Source organism: Coloeus monedula, assembly GCF_965178545.1.
Source record: "Coloeus monedula genome assembly, chromosome: 17".
Taxonomy (NCBI): domain Eukaryota; kingdom Metazoa; phylum Chordata; class Aves; order Passeriformes; family Corvidae; genus Coloeus; species Coloeus monedula.
The window spans coordinates 14,356,328-14,376,191 of record NC_138797.1 but is presented as its reverse complement, the minus strand read 5'-3'; the positions used below and the strand labels follow the sequence as shown (position 1 = coordinate 14,376,191).

Genomic DNA, 19,864 nt, shown 5'->3' with positions numbered 1-19,864 from the left:
TGTTGGCCCAGCAAACCAAATTCTCAGAAGGCAAATGTACAAAGTCTCTCCCAGCAGAAGTAGGTGCATATTTAAATTGTGGCTTTGGTGTGAGCTGTAACTGTGGTCAGTGATTTCTGAGCAATCCAAATCAAACCCTTGCATTAAACAGAACAGGCTGAGTGCCCAAAAAGCTGGAAAATGGGAAGAAAATCCTGATCAGTTCAGCTGGTGCCTGGCATGGGAGCAGCCTGGCCTTGAACTAAATGCTCCTGCAGCCACATGGGCCAGGAGTGTGAGAGTCTGTGTGTGAGATGGGGTGGGAAAAATGATACAGCTGGGAGAAACAGCTAAAAACTGGTGAAAGAAGCACAGCCAGTCAGTTAACAACCCTTTGTGGGTTCAGCAAGGGAGTTACAGCTACTTTTCATGAACATGAAGAGTTTTTTGACCCAGCAGGGGTCAGAGGATAGAGCTGTTTTCCTGTTGGGAGCTGCCTTAGTGGGGCAGTGGGATGTTGTGATGGGTCCCATCACTGCTCACCCCACTGAATCTGTGCTGTGAGTGCCTTGCTGATGGCTGGTCTGATTATTTTTTTCTTTGCTTTTGAAATCACACTAATTTCGGTGGCAGTTTTGATTTATTTCGAAGCTACCAGGTGTTACTTTGGAATTACTGATGAAGTGTGGGCTGTGAACAGTTGGCAAGGCTTGTAATTCCTGCCTTCTCTGCAGGCAGTCTGAGCTCAGCTGAGAGCTGTGGCTCTGAATGCAGGAGCACGGCAGAGAGTGCACCAGAATTAAGGGATGGCTGGGAAGATTGCAGGGAATTGTGGCAGGAGCTGGAGAGATGAAGTGGCTTCGTGCTGCGGTTGGAAAAGTGTTTTAAAAACCACTCTGCACAGAGCCTGCCCCAAATGACTTGAATTTAAATTCAATTAGACCCTGGGAGCAAAATGACAGAATGGTGCTGGGTTCTGCAGTTAAATAATCTGCTTTTTCCCTTGTCAGTAATTCAGTTCCTGCTCCCTTGTGTTACCCTTATTCACAGCTGATGCAGAGTGTCACCTCTCACTCAAGAGTTGCTGGCTGGATCCAAAGGAACAGGATGTAGCTCCCCAACAGCTTGGGCTTGTGCTCCCTCTGAACTTCTGAGAGTCCACAGCTGATTGGGGATTTAACTTCTCTGTGAGTACTGGTGATATTCAGGCCACTGAAGATGCCAAGTTTATTCTTCTGTGTCTCTAGATTTACCAGAGGTGCTGGTTAGTGTTCAAGAAAGCTTCAAGCAAAGGGCCAAAGAGGCTGGAGAAGTTCTCAGATGAACGAGCTGCTTACTTCAGATGCTACCACAAGGTAAGGCACAAGGTTCTCTCAAACTGTTTTTATCTGATGCAATATCAAGAATAAAATCCAAAGTCTTGTCTATTAGTTGGCCTGAAAATTGAAACTTTTTTAACTCTTAGGGTCCTAAAGCTGTTTGTGGGTGCTTTCATTCAGTGGAGGCAGAGTAAACGTTCTTTGTAGCAAACATCTTGCTGAGTGAGTGGAGAAGGGCTTTATTTTTAAAGCATTTGGCCTTTCCTCAGCCCTTTAAAATCACATCTGAAATACTTCCCAGTGGCTCCTGCTCTTCGTGTTTACAGTAACATGGAACACGGGACATTCCCAGGAACATGGGAATTCAAAAAGCACTTGGAGGTTCCCATTTTCCTGGGAATTTGCCTCTGTGGGAAGACAGGAGCCAGCTCCAGACATGAAGGACAGCATGGACCTGGTGTGAAAACCTCTGCTGAATTCACTGGTGTTACAAGAATGAGGATTTTCCCTTCAGCCGCTGCTCTGGAGTGATGTGCACGTTTCATATTCACCTGAGAATTTCCGTGTGTCGTTCTCCTGGGCGTGGAGGTGGAAATGAGAAACCTTTTAATTCATAATAATTGTCAGCAAAAACTGAAGGTTAGGAGTGATGGGCATGAATTCCCAGGAGCTTGAGGCTGCTCTGCACTTATTTGGACAGACTTTTAAGAGGAAATCCTGAGGGAATCCTGTCTCTGAATCCTGTCTGCGTGCCATGGAACCTGTAATCGATTGGTCATAGAACCCGTGGCTATTTCTAATAAGTCAGGCCCAGAAATAGTTAATTCATGTTTATATTAAGCAAGTTGCAGAAGTAATGAGGGCTTTTTTCCCCTTTTTTGGGAGAGGGCTGCACAGAGCCCTCTGTGTAAGAAATGTGTGAGAACTTCCAGCTCTGTGTGAAACTGCATTTATGTTATTATATCTGTCAATTATTGATGCAATAATCAATAATTTGTTGTCTTGTCCACTAAATTAATGCAATATATGAGCAGCACCTTGGGTAATGGATATGAAATCCAAGAGGAGCCTAAATGAGACTGGAATTTCTCCTCTTTCACAAAATTCCATAGGTCAGCACCTGTTTGCAGGTGTTTAACCCACCAGCAGCCTGGACCTGCAGACTCAAGCACCATGGAAAGCCTCACTAGCTGGGAGGGATTTTCACTTTTAGGCCAAGTTTAGTCTCTACTTAACAGTTACTTCATTTCAAGCTATTGCTTCTCCTTTAAATTCTGGATATCTCTGGTAGCTGATTTGACAGGAATGAGTGATGATCCAACTCTAGAAACTGTCCCTGGGGACTTACACACAAATTTTGTGTGGTTTTTATCAGAACTTTGCCCATCACATGGAAAGGACCTCAAAGGTCATCCAGTTCTACCTTGGGGACACCTTCCCCTGTCCCAGGTTGCTCCAAGCCCTGTCCAGCCTGGCCTTGGCCACTTCCAGGGATGGCTCTGGCTGATGGAAAGTGGAAAAATTGCTGACTTTCTGGGGTTCATTTGGATTTTGAGAATATTCTCAGGCAGAGAGGGAACTGAAACCAAGGATGTTGAGTAAGGCTCTTCTCTGGTTTAGAGTTGTCAGCTCTCCAAGCTGACAGGTCCCATTTATTTTTAACAAACCTCACTGAGAGGGAGCTAATGAATATTAAATGACATTTCTGGGCAAAATGTACTCATTTACAAAGAGCACAGGTGGATAAAAATGAGGGTTTTTTTTAAAATGAGCCTTGTAAATGTGTGAAATTCAAACGTGGCAAATGATGGAGATTCTGAAAGTATTAAATATGAGCTGCTGGAAGAAGTGAAAAAAGAGCATGTCTCTGCTGCTCTGTGTTAGGCTGTAGTTGAATGATTCTTAGGAAAACCAGAGTTAATTATTGATAAAAACACCCAACAAAGAATATGGCAGAGACTTCAACACTCACTGCATGTCACCTGCTTTTTATTTATAATATTGGTGGGATTTTGGTGCTGAAGCCATTGTGCAGAGGTCTGGGGTGGTCACTGCTGTCCTGCAAGGGTTGGTGGTGTGGAGAGGCTCTGCTGTGATAATTCTGGTGCTGTCACTCGGGGACAGGAGAAGTTAATCCTGCAAAAAAACCCCCAAAACCCAGGCGGACCTGTGAAGGTGTCAAGTGTGCCACGAGCCTGTGCTAATGAAGGGTTCAGGGTGGGAGATGAGAGCAAAACCTCACCTGCACATCCCCGGGGTCTCAGGAACACACTGTCAGCAGGATGCAGTTTGTTGGGTTTTTATTGGAGTATTAAGGATTCTACTGGCACATCACGAAGTCAAAAGAAATAAGAATTTTTTCCTTAAAGTCAACTCCTACCTGGGCTCTGGAGTGATTCTCAAATGCTGCTGAAAGCAGCTAAAAAAACTGAGGAGCCCTCACTCAGCCCATCAGTCTCGGGAGAGGTTTAATCCATCATAAAACTGTAAAGGGTAGAAAAGGAAAATGATGAATGGAGCTAATTTCTCAACAGCCCCTGCCTCCTTCACTCAAGTGTTTCCTTCTGAGGCTTTCCTTTTTCCTGGGATGCATTGAACTGCTGTGTTCCTTTGATTTGTTGGTGCAAAGGGGCTGACAGGGCCCTGGTTGTGGTGGCACCGTGGTGGCACCGTGGTGGCACCAGCTCCTGGGGCTGAGGCTGGGCAGCAGCTCCTTTCTTTCCCCATCTGAATTTTGGGTCCCCAGCAGTGCCTTGGTGGTGCTCCTGTTATTTTGGAGAGTCCCATTTGTTTGCATTTGAATGTGTCCCTGTCTGCAGCTCTGCACCAGGGCCTGAGCTTGGACATCCTCACCACGGGAAGAGCAAACCAGAAATAAATACTTTTTTTGGTCTAATATTAACCTTAAATCCTTACTAGTCCTGCTCTGCTTTTTAAAAGTGGAAAGGTCACAGTGTCCTAAAATAAAGGTCAAGTGAGAACAGTCATCTGTAGCTGATGGAGTAAACCGGGAATTTGCACACACAAAGCAAATTTCCCACTTAATTCCTTTGGTCCCACAAGGGAGGGAAAATAATTAGGATCCAGGCTACAAGAGTTGCTTTCCAGGTGACTGTCTGATTTTCACTTGTTAAACGTAAATAAGCAGCCACAAATTCCCACATGCTTGAACAAAATACTGCTGGAGGAAGGAAGAAATTCTTATTTCTTTTGACTTCGTGATGTGCCAGAAGAATCCTTAATATTCCCATAAAACCCCAGCTAATTGCACCCTGCTGACAGGAATACACCGAGTCCTCGAGGAGTTCTAAGTTTTAATCCCATTGTGTTAATCTTGCCTTGAAACAGCAGAAGTAATTTAAACAGTCTTCCTGTCTGGTTATGGAATAATCCATTTGGAAAATTGGACTGTGGAACTTGTAATTGTTTTCCAGGCAAAGCTGTATCACAGCAAATGAAATGTTTCAAGTCTGACCACTCTGCTAATAACGAGCTGTTAAACATTTATTTTAATGAATGCTATCACTTATCTGTGAGCGAGGCGTCAGGTTCAAGGCTTTCAGAGAATTAAAGGAACTTCTCAGGGTGTTTTGGTGTCTCCACTAAAATTCTGCCTAGTGGGGCTTGTGGAATATTTGTGAGGAAGAGAAGAGAAGAAGAAGAGAGAAAAGACAAGAGAGAAGAGAGAAAAAGAGAAGAGAGGGAAGGGAAGGGAAGGGAAGGGAAGGGAAGGGAAGGGAAGGGAAGGGAAGGGAAGGGAAGGGAAGGGAAGGGAAGGGAAGGGAAGGGAAGGGAAGGGAAGGGAAGGGAAGGGAAGGGAAGGGAAGGGAAGGGAAGGGAAGGGAAGGGAAGGGAAGGGAAGGGAAGGGAAGGGAATGGGCTTTAAGGTCCCTTCCAACCCAAACCCTTCCATGATTCCATACAAAATTTAATCTGTTATTTTTACTTAGCAGGTTAGAGATGTGCAGGCAGCTCTTACCAGCAGGAGTGAGCAATAACATTTCCCGTTAAATGCTCCCCTGGGGTTTCCTGGGGAATGTTTGATTTGTTCTCATCACGGGGCAATTTTCAGTGAGCTAAGACAGAGCCATGAATCCTTAATTAAGATGAAACCCCAAAGTGCTTGGGAACCATTGAGTGTAGCAGTTGTGGAGGCAATAAATATAACCCCTGGTGTTATGCTCTGAAATGCTCCCCATATTTGAGAATTATGCACTAATTCAAACAATAGTTGGAATGCTGAGGAACATTTTTTAGGAAACTGCTTTTTGGGCATGTTTTTGATGGGAATGGGAGAAGTGGAAGAATTTTGGCTGAGTGGATCTGTCAGGCTGAAGCTCTGCTCGTTCTGTCAGCTGGGAAATGACTGATTGATTAATCCCTGGTCCTGGTTCAGAACTCTCTCACCACACAGCTCTGCAAGTATTTTTGTTTTTAATCTAATCAAATGCATTTCAGTTATATGGATTGTCATCTTAATCCAAAGGAGGCTCAAAAAGGAAAAGGAGGGGGGAAATATGCAAAGGGAGGTCTTTAAACCTTAACAAAATACCATTCTTCTTGTCATTTCTCTGCTAATAGGTCTGATATTTGTGGTTTACCCCTCAGTTTAGAATTAATTTGCTAAGTGTACGTTAGTTCCTGATTTCAGATAAATAAAACATACACGGATTAAACTACCCATGAAAACACTCGTTTTGCAAGAGCCTGGCAGGAGGAGAGCTCTTTTAAAACGCAAAAAATAAATAAAAAAAAAAAAAAAGGAGAAATAAACCAAACTTCAGCCTCAGTATTTGCAGGTGTTTGGTGCCTGCTCCTGGCCGGGTTCCAGGAGCGTGGGGGTGTTTGCAGGCTGCCGCCCCGGCAGTGTGAATTCCAGGAGGATGTGCCAGACAATTGGGACCATCTGTTGTGCCAGGGGAGCAACAGGGAGGCTGCTCAGCCTGCTGGGCTGAGCAGGGCACTTGCTGGGTGGCACAGCAGGTCAGGGATCCTGATTTTTTCCAGAGGACTGCTCCCCTGGGAGCACAGGTGCGAGGTGGAGCGCTGGCAGCAGGAATTGCTCCTTGGATAAAGCTCTGGATCGTGCCAGGAGGGACCACTGCCTGAGTGGAGAATACCCCTGGAACTGGGAGAGGTGGAGGCAGCCTCAGCCTCGATGGCAGCTCAGATGCTGTCAGGTGAAGACTTTGAGGCCCCGCTCTGTGAAAAGCCTCCAGGTGCTTGTGGGGTGTTGTTTTCCAGACATGGAAATCGGGTGCCACGAGATTGTGCCCAGGACGGAAGGAGTGGAAGCTGGAAAGTTGGATTCCAGCCACTCTTCTGCAGAGAATCATTGGTGCCCCTGAGTTCGGAGAGTCCCAGAGTGCCAGATTGTCCATCTGTGTGTGCTGCTGAGCACCCTGAGCCGTGTCACAGCACCCTCAGGACTCCTCTGCCCGCAGGCAGGCCCTGGGATATCCAGCAGGGACGCTCAGACAGGAGCTTCCCATTAGCAAAATTCCAAGTCAGCCTAAATCCTTCATTTCCAAAATGTAAGTTCTGCTGTCTCAGAACTTACATTTCACCCAGGGCTGGAATTCATTAGCACATTCCCTTGCAGGAAATGCAAGTGTGCTCGGCCTAAATGTCAAGGTGGTTGCTGTCCTGGATGGGGAAAATCTGGTTTTCTTTCCCCTTGCATTCGAATCCTTTCTTGGCATCTGAGGAAAATACCTTGGAGTGGAACTTGGCAGCTGTTTGTGCTTGACCTGCCGTGTCCCAGGGAATGGGTCATGACAGGTCTGTATTTAGCAGTGAGTTGGGGTCTCTGGGGGATGTGCTCCCATCACAGCGTTTCCTGGAAGAGGGTTAAAAAAACCCCTTGTGCAAAATGAAGCCCAATTATCAAGTCTCAGTTTTGACACTTCTCAAAATCTCCAACCTGGAGGCTGGAGAAACCTGAGTTCCAAATTTGGCAGCTCTGCTGGAGGTTCCCCATGGGATGATCCTTCCATTATATCCTTCTGCTGCTGCCCATGGGATGAGGTTCTGGACATTGGCTGTTATTTATAATTTTTGGGGAGATGTTGCCCATGAACTGCCCTTTGTTCCTCCCATTCACAGTAGGAAAAGCTTCTCCAGGGTCTTGCTTGGAAGTGTGATTAATTTAAATAAAGAATTCCCCCTCAGACAAATTTTGGAGCATTACTCATGGGTTGTGAGGGTGAAAAGTGCATGTTAGAAATATGAAATCACTGTGTTATGGATTTACTAAAGCTGTGTACAAGGTAATACCAATTTTTTTTTTTTTTTTTTGTATAAAAGCGATTTTTCCAATTGTTTTTTGGCAGCCAAGCAACAGAAATCTGTGTTTACGGTCTGAATCTTTAATGCTAAAACACTTTCTGATAATGAAAACTGTGATTTTATTTTTGTTTGGTTTTTTTCAAGTGGACCATTCTAACAAATCCTCAACTTTCCATCAAAAAAAAAACCAAACGTAGAGAGCAGCTTTTCACCATTGTTTTTTCCTCCCTGCTGAAAGCTGTGCTGGAACTGGGAGTGCTGGAACTCCACTTGGGTGAATCCTTTAGATTTCCATCTCTCCTCTCTCTGGTTCTGCTGCACCAGGTTGGTCTTTCTCATGCCTTTCGTGTGAATATTGCTCAGACTGGAGGGAGCTTTGGTTCCACCTTTTTCTTGGCTAAAATTCCTATTGGGATGGTGATGTCTGGAGGTGAGAGAAGTGGAGGACGTGGCTGCTGCATCTCCCAGGGCTTTCCCATGGAATTTCCGAGGTGATTCCTGGCAAGGCGGCATTTCCTCAAGGGCCATCACGGAGGTTCAGAGCCTGTTGATGCTGTCCCACCTTTTTCTCCCTCCTTTCCCTTCTCTCCTCTCCTTGCCCAGCCAAGAACAGACAGATCTCTTCCCAAGCTCCTCATTAAAATCCCAAATTGTGCTTTTCCAGGTCACGGAGCTCAATAATGTGAAGAATATCTCGAGGCTGCCAAAAAGCACAAAGAAACACGCTGTGGGCATTTATTTCAGTGATGACACCTCCAAAACCTTTGCCTGTGAGTCAGGTGGGTGAAACAGTGACGCTCCTTAGAAAAGCTCAGAGCATTATTGTGAAATTATAAATATGATGTACCTACACAGAGATTTTCTGGGCATTTATACAGAGCTTGAGGCAGATGAGTGGTGCAAGGTGCTGCAGATGGAGTGCCTGGGAACACGAATTAATGACATTAGCCTTGGAGAGCCTGACTTGTTGGCATCTGGAGTAGAGAGGGAGCAGAGTGGTAGGTACAGAAATATTGACCTTTTGAATTGTTAATTGCTTTATTTTCAAGCCTTTTGGACTGTATGTACGGATATTGGAAATAAAGAGGAGCAAAACTGTTTTTCCAAGCCCTCCTTCCTCGTTTGGGGGGGTTGGTTTTGGTTGTTCAGGGGTTTATTTTTGGCTTTTGGTTTCAGTTGCTGCCAGTGATAATAAATAAGTTAAATGGAATTATTTTGGAGTAGCACTTCTCTTTCTCAGATGAGTTAGTTGCTCTTGGAGATGGGAACTATTTGTTGTGTGGGGTTTTTTTGTGTGATGTCAGTGACTGAGGCTCTGTAAAGAGAATAATAAATAACAGTAATTGCATGCAAAACCTGACTCCGTGGCTACTCCACTTTCCTATGCAAATGAGCTCATTACCTGCACAAGCAATGTATTTATTCATGCACACAATGTTATGAGCTGTTTGCAAATATCAGGATTATGCTGGCACAGCTCTCCTCAGGCTCTGAGTGCACACACAAATATTTGATGCCCTTTGGGTGCAGCATCTGACTGCCCCAAACGTGGAGTTTGTTGAGTTATTGGAAGGAATTCGTTGTGTGGGAATGAGCAGTTCTAAGTGGAAATAAGATCTTGTGTTAGAGATGGAAAATAGGAAATTCCTTGAATGACTTCCACGTTTGCTGGGCAGGGATTTTAGACTAACCTTTTGTTTTTCTCCCAGAGAGATTCAATGTGTATTTGATGCCATCCCCTAATTTAGATGTGCATGGGGAATGTACCTTGCAGATAACATTTGAGAATATCTGTCTTTGGGACATCCAGAATCCCAGAGTCAAACTCGTCTCTTGGCCATTAAGTGCCCTCCGGCGCTACGGGCGGGACCCAGCCTGGTTCACCTTCGAGGCAGGGAGGTAGGTGGGACTTTGTTCTCTTGCTTTGCCTTCCTGGGGGTACTTGGACCATTTCCAAAGGGTTTCCAAGGATAAGGGAGCTGATCTTCAACCAGAGGCCAGTCTGGACCCATTCATACAAAAAAAACCCAATTAAAATATAGAAACAAACATAAACCCCCCAAAAACTCCAATTAAAACAGTGAAATATAAACGAAAAAAAAATCCTCTGTTAAAAATACTGAAACAAATATAAACCCAAATAAAACCCCTCTCCATCCCAGCTGAATGGAAGCAGTTGCCAAAGTGCCTGAAGGGTGTGGGAGAGCTGAGGTATCCCAAGGGTGGAGGCTGACAGTGTTTTATGGTACTGTATGGAGTTATTCTTAAACAAAGCAGTCAGTGAGCCAGGGGTTTGGATGGAAAGATCTGGGAAGAAGAGGTGAGCATCATTCCAGAGTTTGTACAAGGTTTGGGCGCAGAGTTACGGAGTTTTCTCAGGAGAAGTGGAGTTGGATGTCGAGGGCAGTGGGTGCCAAGTTGTTTCCCAAAAGCAAATGAAAGGAATGAAGGGACTCCTATTTTGCATGGATCTTTTTGACAAACGGGTTTATAAGAAAGCTGAATGGAATTCCTTGGTTTAGAGGTGTTGCTCCTCCGGCTCAGTGGTAACAAGCTTTGGGTGAAGCTGGGGCAATACTGAACTGAGCCATCAAACCCTTGTGAGGAGATACTGGAGGCATTATTTGAGATGAGCACATTAGAGAATTACAGCAGTGAAGGGGAAGCAGATCACACAATTAACTTACCTGGAAAGGGAGGAGGCACTCAAGTTTCCATCCTCCATCTTAGTGCAGGATTTAGCCCTCCTGGGGAGGGGAAAGGAACACATTTTCCTTTGGCTGATCATGCATTAGCCATGACAGGACAATGCATTTGGGACTCTGAGGATTTGTATTTGTTGTTTCAAGGGGAAGACAAAAGTCTGCAAAACTCATTTAAAGTCCAAAGGGGGAGACAAATCAATGCTGCCTGGCACAGATTCCAGAAAGAGCCTAAAGAGAAAAAATCTGGGTCTTGTGCAGGCACTCTCCAGAGCTTTCACACTTGTGATGGAGCAGCTGAGTCTGTTTGGCAACAGCAACACAAACATGGCCTGGAACAGTAAATGGCACGAGGGCTGCACAGAACCACAGGCAGAGAGGTGGAAATAACTTTGTTCCCTCTTCAGCCACCTTTGTTTCCTCACTCCTCATGCAATGGCCCTTTTAGAGCAGCACAGGAAGGTGTTGCTGGTTCGTGGTGACCTGGAAACTTCCATCTCCCACGTGGATGCCCTGTGCTCTTGCCTTGGCAGGATGTGTGACACGGGAGAAGGGCTGTTCATCTTTCAGACCAGGGATGGGGAAGCCATCTACCAGAAGGTTCACTCGGCTGCCCTGGCCATAGCAGAGCAACACGAGCGGCTGCTGCAGAGCGTGAAGAACTCCATGGTATGGGCCTTGCTGGGATGGGGATGGGGACTGGGATTCCACACTGGTCATCACCCAAAGTTGTGCTGCTTCAGGGGGATTCTGATTATTATTATTATTAAATTCTGCTCGATTATAAAATTTAGGGCAATATGTATAACTGGAGTTCCTGTTCAAGGATAACAACAACAGGGAAAGAGAGTCCTTGATGTCTGTGGGTGCAAAGTTATCGATAAATGTGAATTAATACAGAGAAAATCAGCTCCTGTCAGTGCACAGTCTCATTAATTTCCTTTGATTAATCAGCACCACGAATTTGTTTGGAAGCATTTCTCATCAGTCTGCTTGCAAAATGTGGCTCCTGCTCAGTTTTCCATTTGCTAAGTGGTGTCTGTGCTCCAAGCATGGTTTGGGAAGAATCAGACAGGTTCCCTGGGAAGAGCTTGACACTTTGCTTGATTCTTTCAGAAATATGAGAAGAGCTCACCTGCAGCCAGCAGTGCTGCTGGTTTGCCCTTTTCCAGTAAAAGATCATCTAACACCATCTTTGCTGGGTTTTACTTTCTTCTTTAAAACCAAGAACCTCTTAGTTCTAGTTAATGAAGGGAGCTCTTGTTCAAAAATATCTAAATTTGTCTTCAGTGGAGACAGATGGATAGATGAGACAAGTACTCAACAGTGACTAAATTAAGCAGATTAAAATTAACCTAGGCTAGGTCAGCATAACTTCAGTAACATTTGTAGCCCAGCAGGGTCAGAAGGGATGGAGGAACCTGTTGAGGGAACAATTTCATGTTCAGAAAGCAGGGATCAGTTCTGAAACGACAGTGAATAGGTCTACAGGCAATTTCAAGTTCGTTGGCTTTGCATTTCTGGAATAACGTCTTTAATAGATGATGTAAAATTTCCATCTCACAAGTGCCCATAGACTCAGCAGATGCAAAGTTGCTGTAGATTTCAATAGGCAGCAGCTGCACAACCTCTAAAAAAGCTTTTTCACAAACACTGTGTCCCACCACGACCCCTAAATCTAATTTTGTAGGCCCTGCAGTGCCAAGGGAGGGGATAACAGCATATTCCAGCTGAACTGAAAGTCTTGGAGCTCAGTAGCAGAATACAATTGTTTCAGCTGAGTCCCTATGTCCTGGATATGAGTTCCCCACATCTGTCAGAAATGTTGAAATACTCAGTAGGGCTCTGTGTCTTCTCTGGGGCCCAAGCATATTCAGGTTTAGAAGCTCAGGCCGAGCTCTGTTGTATCAGGTGGCTTTTTCTGCTCATCACAGAATATTTGCCAAGAACCTCTTTGTTCAGATTGATTGATTTCCCCTGTATTTTTCTGCTGCTTTTGAACACCTCACCGAGGGCTTCATTCCAGATCTTTGCCCTTTTTTCTAAGCTGTCTGTATTGTTTCTGTCTCCAAGAATTCCTTACCCTGTGTAAATTTTTGTATTAGTGAAGCTTGAGCTGTTACCTACAGAAAGGGCAAGTAAAGGAAGAAGGTAGGAGATGTGGTGGTGAGAAATGAAATCCAGTGAGTGTTTTCTTTTTGCTCCTGGCATCCTGACCACTGCCACATCCATGGGGGGATTACCCAGAGCTGAGGGGAAGGTTTGATTAAACCACCTGAGGGGTCCTGGGCAGGGAAAAGGAGAAAAGAAAGGGAAAAAGGGAGTTGAATATCCCATAGTGATGGACTGAAGCAAAGCTGCCAAGGAGTGCTCTGATGTGTCTGGCACCTCCTGGGCTGGAGCCTCAGCCTGGCTGTGCTGCTGAGGAGCTGAAAGAGAGCTCTGAGCATGTCTGGGACACTTCCACAACTTATTTTCAGTGAATCCACAGCTCCTCCCTTTTCTCTTTGAAAGGGAAGAGCGAGCTGCCTTTGTTTAGTGACTGTAAATCCACTCTGGTCATTGGTGGCTCTTTTCCTCCAGGTTTCTCTCCTTTCACTTTCACATTGCCAGAGAATGGAAAGCAAAGACCTGTTCAGGTTTGATTTTGAAACCAAACCTAAGAAATCTTCAATCATCTTTCTTTTCTTTCCTTTTGGAGCCATGGTCACAACCAATCTGAGAGAATTTCAGTGTGCAGGGGCTCATTTTCCATGTCAGTGCCAGGTGCTGCTGTGGGATGGAGCCAGGGCGAGTTGTGCCTCCTCCTTCTGCTGCCACAGAGACACGGGAGGTTAATTGTGCAAATGAAATCAGTCACCATTAAAGCCTCCTGTGCTCGCAGTCTGAGGTGCTTTGATGAAATGTTGTGTATTCAGGACAGAACATGCTAATTTTTATCCTCAGCTGTGGTTTTTTTCAGCTTTCTCCCCTGCTGATCGAGTTCAGGAGGGGCATCTCCTCTGGGCCTTCTCTGTGGCACCGTTCAGCTTTGCTCTGGCTGTGTCTCTGGGGTTTTCCCCCCAACACAGCCTGGTGGTTTTTGCTCTCCTGCTGACAGCAGAACCGTTCTCAAACTGCCCCAGCTCGCTGTCCAGCTCCCCAATAAATGAAACCTCCAAAAAACGATACCTGCAGCTGAGCATGCCCTCCCCACGGTGCTCTGCTGATTGGCACTCCCTGGAAAAGATGCCATGGTTTGTTTCCATGGTGCTGAGGTGTGTGGTGACACTGCAGAGGGCTGGAGCTCTCTGATCAGTGTGGTGTAGGTGGGACCTTGCCTGGGGCAGTGATTCACATCCAGCTGATGTGGAGGTGGCTCCTGTCAGAGCAGGACTTGAGCTGGCTTTGGTTTGCTTTAGTTTTAAACTAAAGTTTTTTTATTAAACCAAATTCCAGTTTTTTAGCTTCCCATCACAAGTGTCCCTGCACAGAGAGGAGGCTGAAGGCACCTCTGAATAACTTGGAAATGCCTCTTTCCTTCTCCATGTTTGCTATTGGGTTTTGCTCCAAAATACACTGATTTTCTTGTAAAAGGTTCTTTCACCTCTGGTTTTGTGAAACCAAAATTCAAAACTTACTCTTTTGTAAAAAGGTGTCTTCATAAATTAGAAAAGTCTAGGGAAGCTTTGGTATGTTTGAACTGATGTTTCCCTGAGCTTTGGGAGGAGAGTTTTAGCTGCATTGTGAAGCTGATGATAAAATCCAAATACTTCTATCAGCTTGCACATTATTGAGTTGATGGAAGCAAAAGTGCCTTAAAGTAGTCAGCTCTCCTGTGTTAAGTGCAATGTCGATAACCAGGGGCTGTGATTATGTAAGGAAAGGGAGCTGAGGGCGCTGCATGAGGGGGCAGCGTGGGATGGGGCTCCCAGCAGGGCAGTGCAGCTCCTGTGCCATCAGCTGGCACCTTCCTGGGCTCTAGGGGAGGGAGGTGAATCGAAAATGCTTCAAAATTAATGAGAACAACTTGTGAAACACGCCCAGTGAGGTTCTCCGTGTGCCGAGCGGGATCTGGCTCTGGGAAGTGGCCGGTGTAGCCGGGCAGCCCCTCTGGTGGCACGGGAGGATCCCAGCACTGCCCTGCCCGCTGCTCAGCCCCGCTTTCTGCTTCAGCTGCTTGAGTTAGGACTGCCCTCGGGGGCAGCAGGGCTTGCCCAGGAGCAGGGCAGCACCAAGGTGAGCTGGAGCAGCAGCAGTGGGACCTAACCCAGAGCAGTGTGCCCTGTCCCAGAGCTGTGTGCCCTCCTGACCCAGAGCTGTGTGCCCTCCTAACTAGAGCTGTGTGCCCTCCTGTCCCAGAGCAGTGTGCCCTCCTGTCCCAGAGCTGTGTGCCCTCCTAACCCAGAGCTGTGTGCCCTCCTAACTAGAGCTGTGTGCCCTCCTGTCCCAGAGCTGTGTGCCCTCCTGACCCAGAGCTGTGTGCCCTCCTAACCCAGAGCTGTGTGCCCTCCTAACCCAGAGCTGTGTGCCCTCCTAACCCAGAGCTGTGTGCCCTCCTGTCCCAGAGCAGTGTGCCCTCCTGTCCCAGAGCTGTGTGCCCTCCTGTCCCAGAGCTGTGTGCCCTCCTAACCCAGAGCAGTGTGCCCTCCTAACTAGAGCAGTGTGCCCTCCTGTCCCAGAGCTGTGTGCCCTCCTAACCCAGAGCTGTGTGCCCTCCTAACTAGAGCTGTGTGCCCTCCTGTCCCAGAGCTGTGTGCCCTCCTGTCCCAGAGCTGTGTGCCCTCCTAACCCAGAGCTGTGTGCCCTCCTGTCCCAGAGCTGTGTGCCCTCCTAACCCAGAGCTGTGTGCCCTCCTAACTAGAGCTGTGTGCCCTCCTAACCCAGAGCTGTGTGCCCTCCTAACCCAGAGCAGTGTGCCCTCCTGTCCCAGAGCTGTGTGCCCTCCTAACTAGAGCTGTGTGCCCTCCTAACTAGAGCTGTGTGCCCTCCTAACCCAGAGCAGTGTGCCCTCCTAACTAGAGCTGTGTGCCCTCCTGTCCCAGAGCTGTGTGCCCTCCTGTCCCAGAGCTGTGTGCCCTCCTAACCCAGAGCTGTGTGCCCTCCTGTCCCAGAGCTGTGTGCCCTCCTAACCCAGAGCTGTGTGCCCTCCTGTCCCAGAGCTGTGTGCCCTTCTGACACAGAGCAGTGTGCCCTCCTGTCCCAGAGCTGTGTGCCCTCCTGCCCCAGAGCTCTGTGCCCATGCAGACTAACCCGGGCAGGGGGGAGTTCAGGCTGCTTCAGTACCAGTTCTTGCAGTGGTTGTGCTGTCCCAGACAGTGTTCCAGCCTGTCCCTGACCTGCTGTCCTGCCTTGCAGCTGCAGCTGAAGATGAGCGAGCGGGCGGTGTCGCTGGGCACCGTGGTGCCCCTGCCCCGCAGCGCCTACTGGCACCACATCACCCGGCAGCACAGCACCGGGCAGCTCCTCGGCCTGCCAGGTAAGGGGCACTGCCCTGCCACCTCCCCAGAGGGTGGCACTCAGCCTCGGTGGGGACAAGGGCATGTCCTGTTTGGGATGGACAGCTCGGCACAGGGGGTGTGCCGGCGTGGTGTAACCCTAACCCTAACAACCGGGAAAAAAAGCCTTAAAGGAGATCTTTTTCCTGGTTCTTTCTTTCCGACACTAGATGGGGCAGGCAGCACGCGGAAGGCTCCATCCAGGGGAGGGATGGAGGATGGAAGCAGCGCTTCCGTGCCTGGTCAGAGCTGTTCCATGGATGAGGGCATGGGAGGCGGAGCTGCTGGTGGCACAGTCTGTGCACTGGCCTTACTGTGCCCTTCCACGGAGCCCTTTATTAAACCAGGGCTGAATTCAGGAATTTAGCATGGAGCTGGCATGAGATAAATTGGCTGCGTGGGTACAAACCACTTGTTTTATATTTAGAAAAATGTCTTGCTTGTTAGACTGGGAAAAAAAGGATCCAAAAGAGCGTTTTTACATTCTAAATGAAAGTCAGAACTTTGAAAAAAATAATTTGCTTTGTACAAGTTTCTGTTCTGAAGGTAAAGAAAATCTGTGTGGATATTTCTGAGCTGGAGCAGCAGATTGAGCAGGGATAGATTTAATTAATTAATCTCTAGCTCCCATATTCCCGTGTGTCAGACACTGACTGAGGTGCCTGTGTGTAACTGGGGTTGTTCTGTTTTTTCCATCTGGCTCTCCATGAAGACGTTTCCAGCCCAGTGAAGCTCCACCGCACGGACACTTTTCCAACCTACAGGGCAGAGCATCGATAAAGATCTGGGAAGAACTTTACAAACTCTTTGTCTTCTGACCAACTGCCCCAGTGGATGAGTGGTGATGACAAGCAAGGATGGAAATGCAGAGAAGTTCAGGTTGGACGAAAAATTCTTGCAATACAAAGGATTTTTTAAACTTTGCCCAAAGCGGAAACTCTTCCGTGGATATTGGAGAGAGGAACCAAACCACCAAACCCTCTGGTGTATCTTTTATATCTTACAGCTGGACAGAGGAGAAATCACTCCCTAAACACTTCCCACTGGTTTTGTATGATAGGATTGTTGTAAATATGTGAGACTCCTGCTGTAGTGTGGTTATTTTGTCTCCTGGCAGCTGTGTGTTCACCGCTGTGTCACCCTGGTTTGTGGCAATGCTTCTCTTTAGTTATTCCCATTATTGTTACCCTGTTTCTGATCTCTGGAATGGTGGCCAGTTTGAAGCAGCTCTTGGATACCATTTTTCCTGTTTGAAGACTTGATTGATTTCTTTTAAAAGAATCTCCTCTTTCCTGTATTTATTTCCATCTCTGTAAACATTGAAAATAAATAAAAAAGTCCCACTTAGTTTGTGGTGCAGTGTTTTTTGTCATTCAATTAGCACAAGCTAATTTTCTTCTAGGACAGAATCATGGTCTGGGGCTTTGAGTTAAAAACAGAAAAAGGTAAATGTTGGATTTCCACGTGCAGGAGTGTTGTAGGAACAGAGCTGGAGGGGAAGGAGGCTCTCAGGGAAGCCAAGCCCTGGCTGTGGTGAAGGTAAATGTGCTTCTGAAGGAAATAAAATCAATCTGCCATCGCTGTGGAAGGTACCCCACAGTGCAAAGATAAGCATAATTTATTGTAAATAAGGATTATGTTCATTCCAGAGCTGAACTGCTCACACAAACAGGGATTGAAAGGCATGTTGTGACTAACAGCCCTTTATCTTCCAGGTTTACTCCTGCTAATGTATTCCCTCCCGAGCTGGCAGCAGCTGTTGTTTTATCAGGGATATGACAGTTCAGTAAATGCTTTTATTCACCTTTCACTCATGCAGTGATTGATAGAACGCAGCTATCTCTGGCTGAACACTCCTATTACAAAGAAGACCAAAAAAAATCCACTCTAACCTTGGCCTTTAAATGAAGAGTGGTTAAATCAACCAGCTCTGAGATGATTCTTTCCGGTGAAACTGCCTGGCAAAGCTGGGCAAGCAGCCTGGAATCCACGTTGCTTTGAGTTATGGGGGGTGTATGACACAGGATCGAGGAGCTGCTTTGGTTTAATTTTTGGTACCAGCACATTGAGTTATCTTTGCATCACTGCTGCCTCAGAAGGCCCAAGGAATGAGGGAATTTGCTGCTCCTGGAGTGGATGGCTTTTTGGCAAGGGCTGCCTGTGTTTGGAGCTGGCTGCCAGGTGCTGTCCAATTATCCTTGAGAACTCCTGGTCTCTGTTTTCTGCCCTACACATGGACCCTCCACAATAACAGCCCCTCACAAAGGGGTTTTGAGCTTGGGCTCTGTGTAAAAAGGAGAATGAAAAACAATTTACAGACTGGTTTCAATTGCTCCACCAAATTCCAGCACAGCCTTTTTTATATCCTTCAGCCTTGTTCTTTCTTGAACGCCTCATGGAAATGCCAAACCCCTGGACCCTTTCATCCCACAAAATCCACGCTGCAGGTCAGAATAGTGGAGACAGAAGGTTATGTGTTAGGGGAAGGAGAAAAAGGGATCAGAGAGGAGGTGTGGAGCTGCTCACCCTACTTTTCAGATCCATGCTAAAAAGTTATTCCAGTTTTTGAGCAGGTCTGAACCAGCAAACTGGAATAGCACAGTGGGTAGAGGGAGAGGGTCCAGACTGCAGCAGAACTCTGGGTAGTGATCCTAAAATCTTGGAATCAAATGCATTAGGGACGAAAAATACAGATCTAATATCAAGACTTCCCATTACATTTCTTTTCCGTAGATGTTTTTATTGCAGGTAACAAAATGCGAGTGGAGTGATTTAAACAGCACAGAGGGCAACACAACAGCTGGAAATAAATCCTGGTGCTGCTGGGAGAAATGGGATGGGTCACATCATCTCCATCTCCATTTAAAGGGACGAAGGGACATGGATTTGCACCAGGACTTGCTAAAGTCGCTCAAGACCTCGAGGTATTTTTATCATAGTTCAAAACTTTTTTTTTTTCCTTAAATAAAGGAGATCTTCCATTTTTTGCTTGACCAATATGTAATAAAGCAATATTTGCCCCCTGGAGGGAGGCCAGTGTTTGAAGTGGGTTTGTTTAGCACTTGTCTGAGTGAAACACCTTTATTTTTCCAGCTTGCACTGCTGTCAATGCTTATTCCTATAATTGTGAGTGTTTAGCTTTCCTTTCCCTTACACCTTACGGCAGAAAAGCATCATTAATATTTAAGTAGGTGAGCGTCTCTCGAAGTCTGTGACTTGCAGCCAGATTGGCATTAATTTCAGTAATCACGCAGATAAAATTAATTCAGTGAGAGTTGTATCTGAGCCCTGTTGCTGAGCAATTGTGGGCAGTGAGTAACAACCCTGCAGCCTCAGGCGCTGAGATCAGGGGGCAGGATGTGAAATCTCTGTGTACTCATTAACTCTCACAAGGGCAGACTGATCTTCTGTTTCCATGAACACTAATGAAGCATTCTCTGATTTTTAGGGAATATTCTGCCACTACCACGAGCCCTGTAGTGTGTAAAGAAAAGCTGTTTTCAAACACGAGGCTCTCACTAGAAGCCGGGCCTCGGCTCTGTTGATTGCTCCACACTTCCTGCATGGATTTACAGATGCCAGGGGAAAGTTTGTTGTGGTTGCTTTCTTTTTAGTATTTATTGCCTGTGGGTTCTGTTTCTTGACAATCCAAATGTAGGGAGTTAGGTGCTGAGGCATTCAGGGTGCTTGGTTTGTCCATGAGTGTTTTCCCAGCTTTTAAACACTCTGGGAATCTCGCAGGTAAAAGGAGGGAGGGGCTCATCTGCTCTAAGCCATCACAAAAAACCCGTAGTTTTTTCGCGCTGGTGAAATGAATTTTTGGCTTTCCAGCGGTAGGATGTGAGAAAATCCGGGGAGGGAATAAGCAGGAGTAGTGGGAGCGTTCGTGGCTCCGTCGGGCGCGATCCCGGAGGCTGCCGCGGGATGCCAGCCTTGTCCTGGGAATGGGATCCCCGGCGCCCGGGACTGCCCCGGGACTGGGGCTTGGACAGAAAACTCCCAAAATGTTTCACACGGGGTTTTATCCCTGCTTTGTGGCGCCTTCCAGCACCCCCTGCCCGCGCCCTGTGCTGCCCTGGCTGCCGCAGCGCTGGGGGCG

At 46.8% G+C, this 19,864-nt stretch overlaps 1 protein-coding gene across 1 annotated transcript in view; it reads left to right on the top strand.

Moving 5' to 3' along the window:
* The window catches only part of DOK5 (docking protein 5), a gene marked incomplete at both ends in the record, with an annotated part of 31,835 nt that extends 15,290 nt beyond the window's left edge, over positions 1–16,545 (top strand). The window contains 7 exons of the mRNA XM_082293044.1: positions 1,227–1,334; positions 8,251–8,365; positions 8,465–8,584; positions 9,296–9,485; positions 10,822–10,957; positions 15,626–15,746; positions 16,478–16,545. Of these exons, the coding sequence (XP_082149170.1) occupies positions 1,227–1,334; positions 8,251–8,365; positions 8,465–8,584; positions 9,296–9,485; positions 10,822–10,957; positions 15,626–15,746; positions 16,478–16,545 (858 nt within the window). The remainder of the gene's footprint in view (positions 1–1,226; positions 1,335–8,250; positions 8,366–8,464; positions 8,585–9,295; positions 9,486–10,821; positions 10,958–15,625; positions 15,747–16,477) is intronic.
* Positions 16,546–19,864: the final 3,319 nt, after the last annotated feature.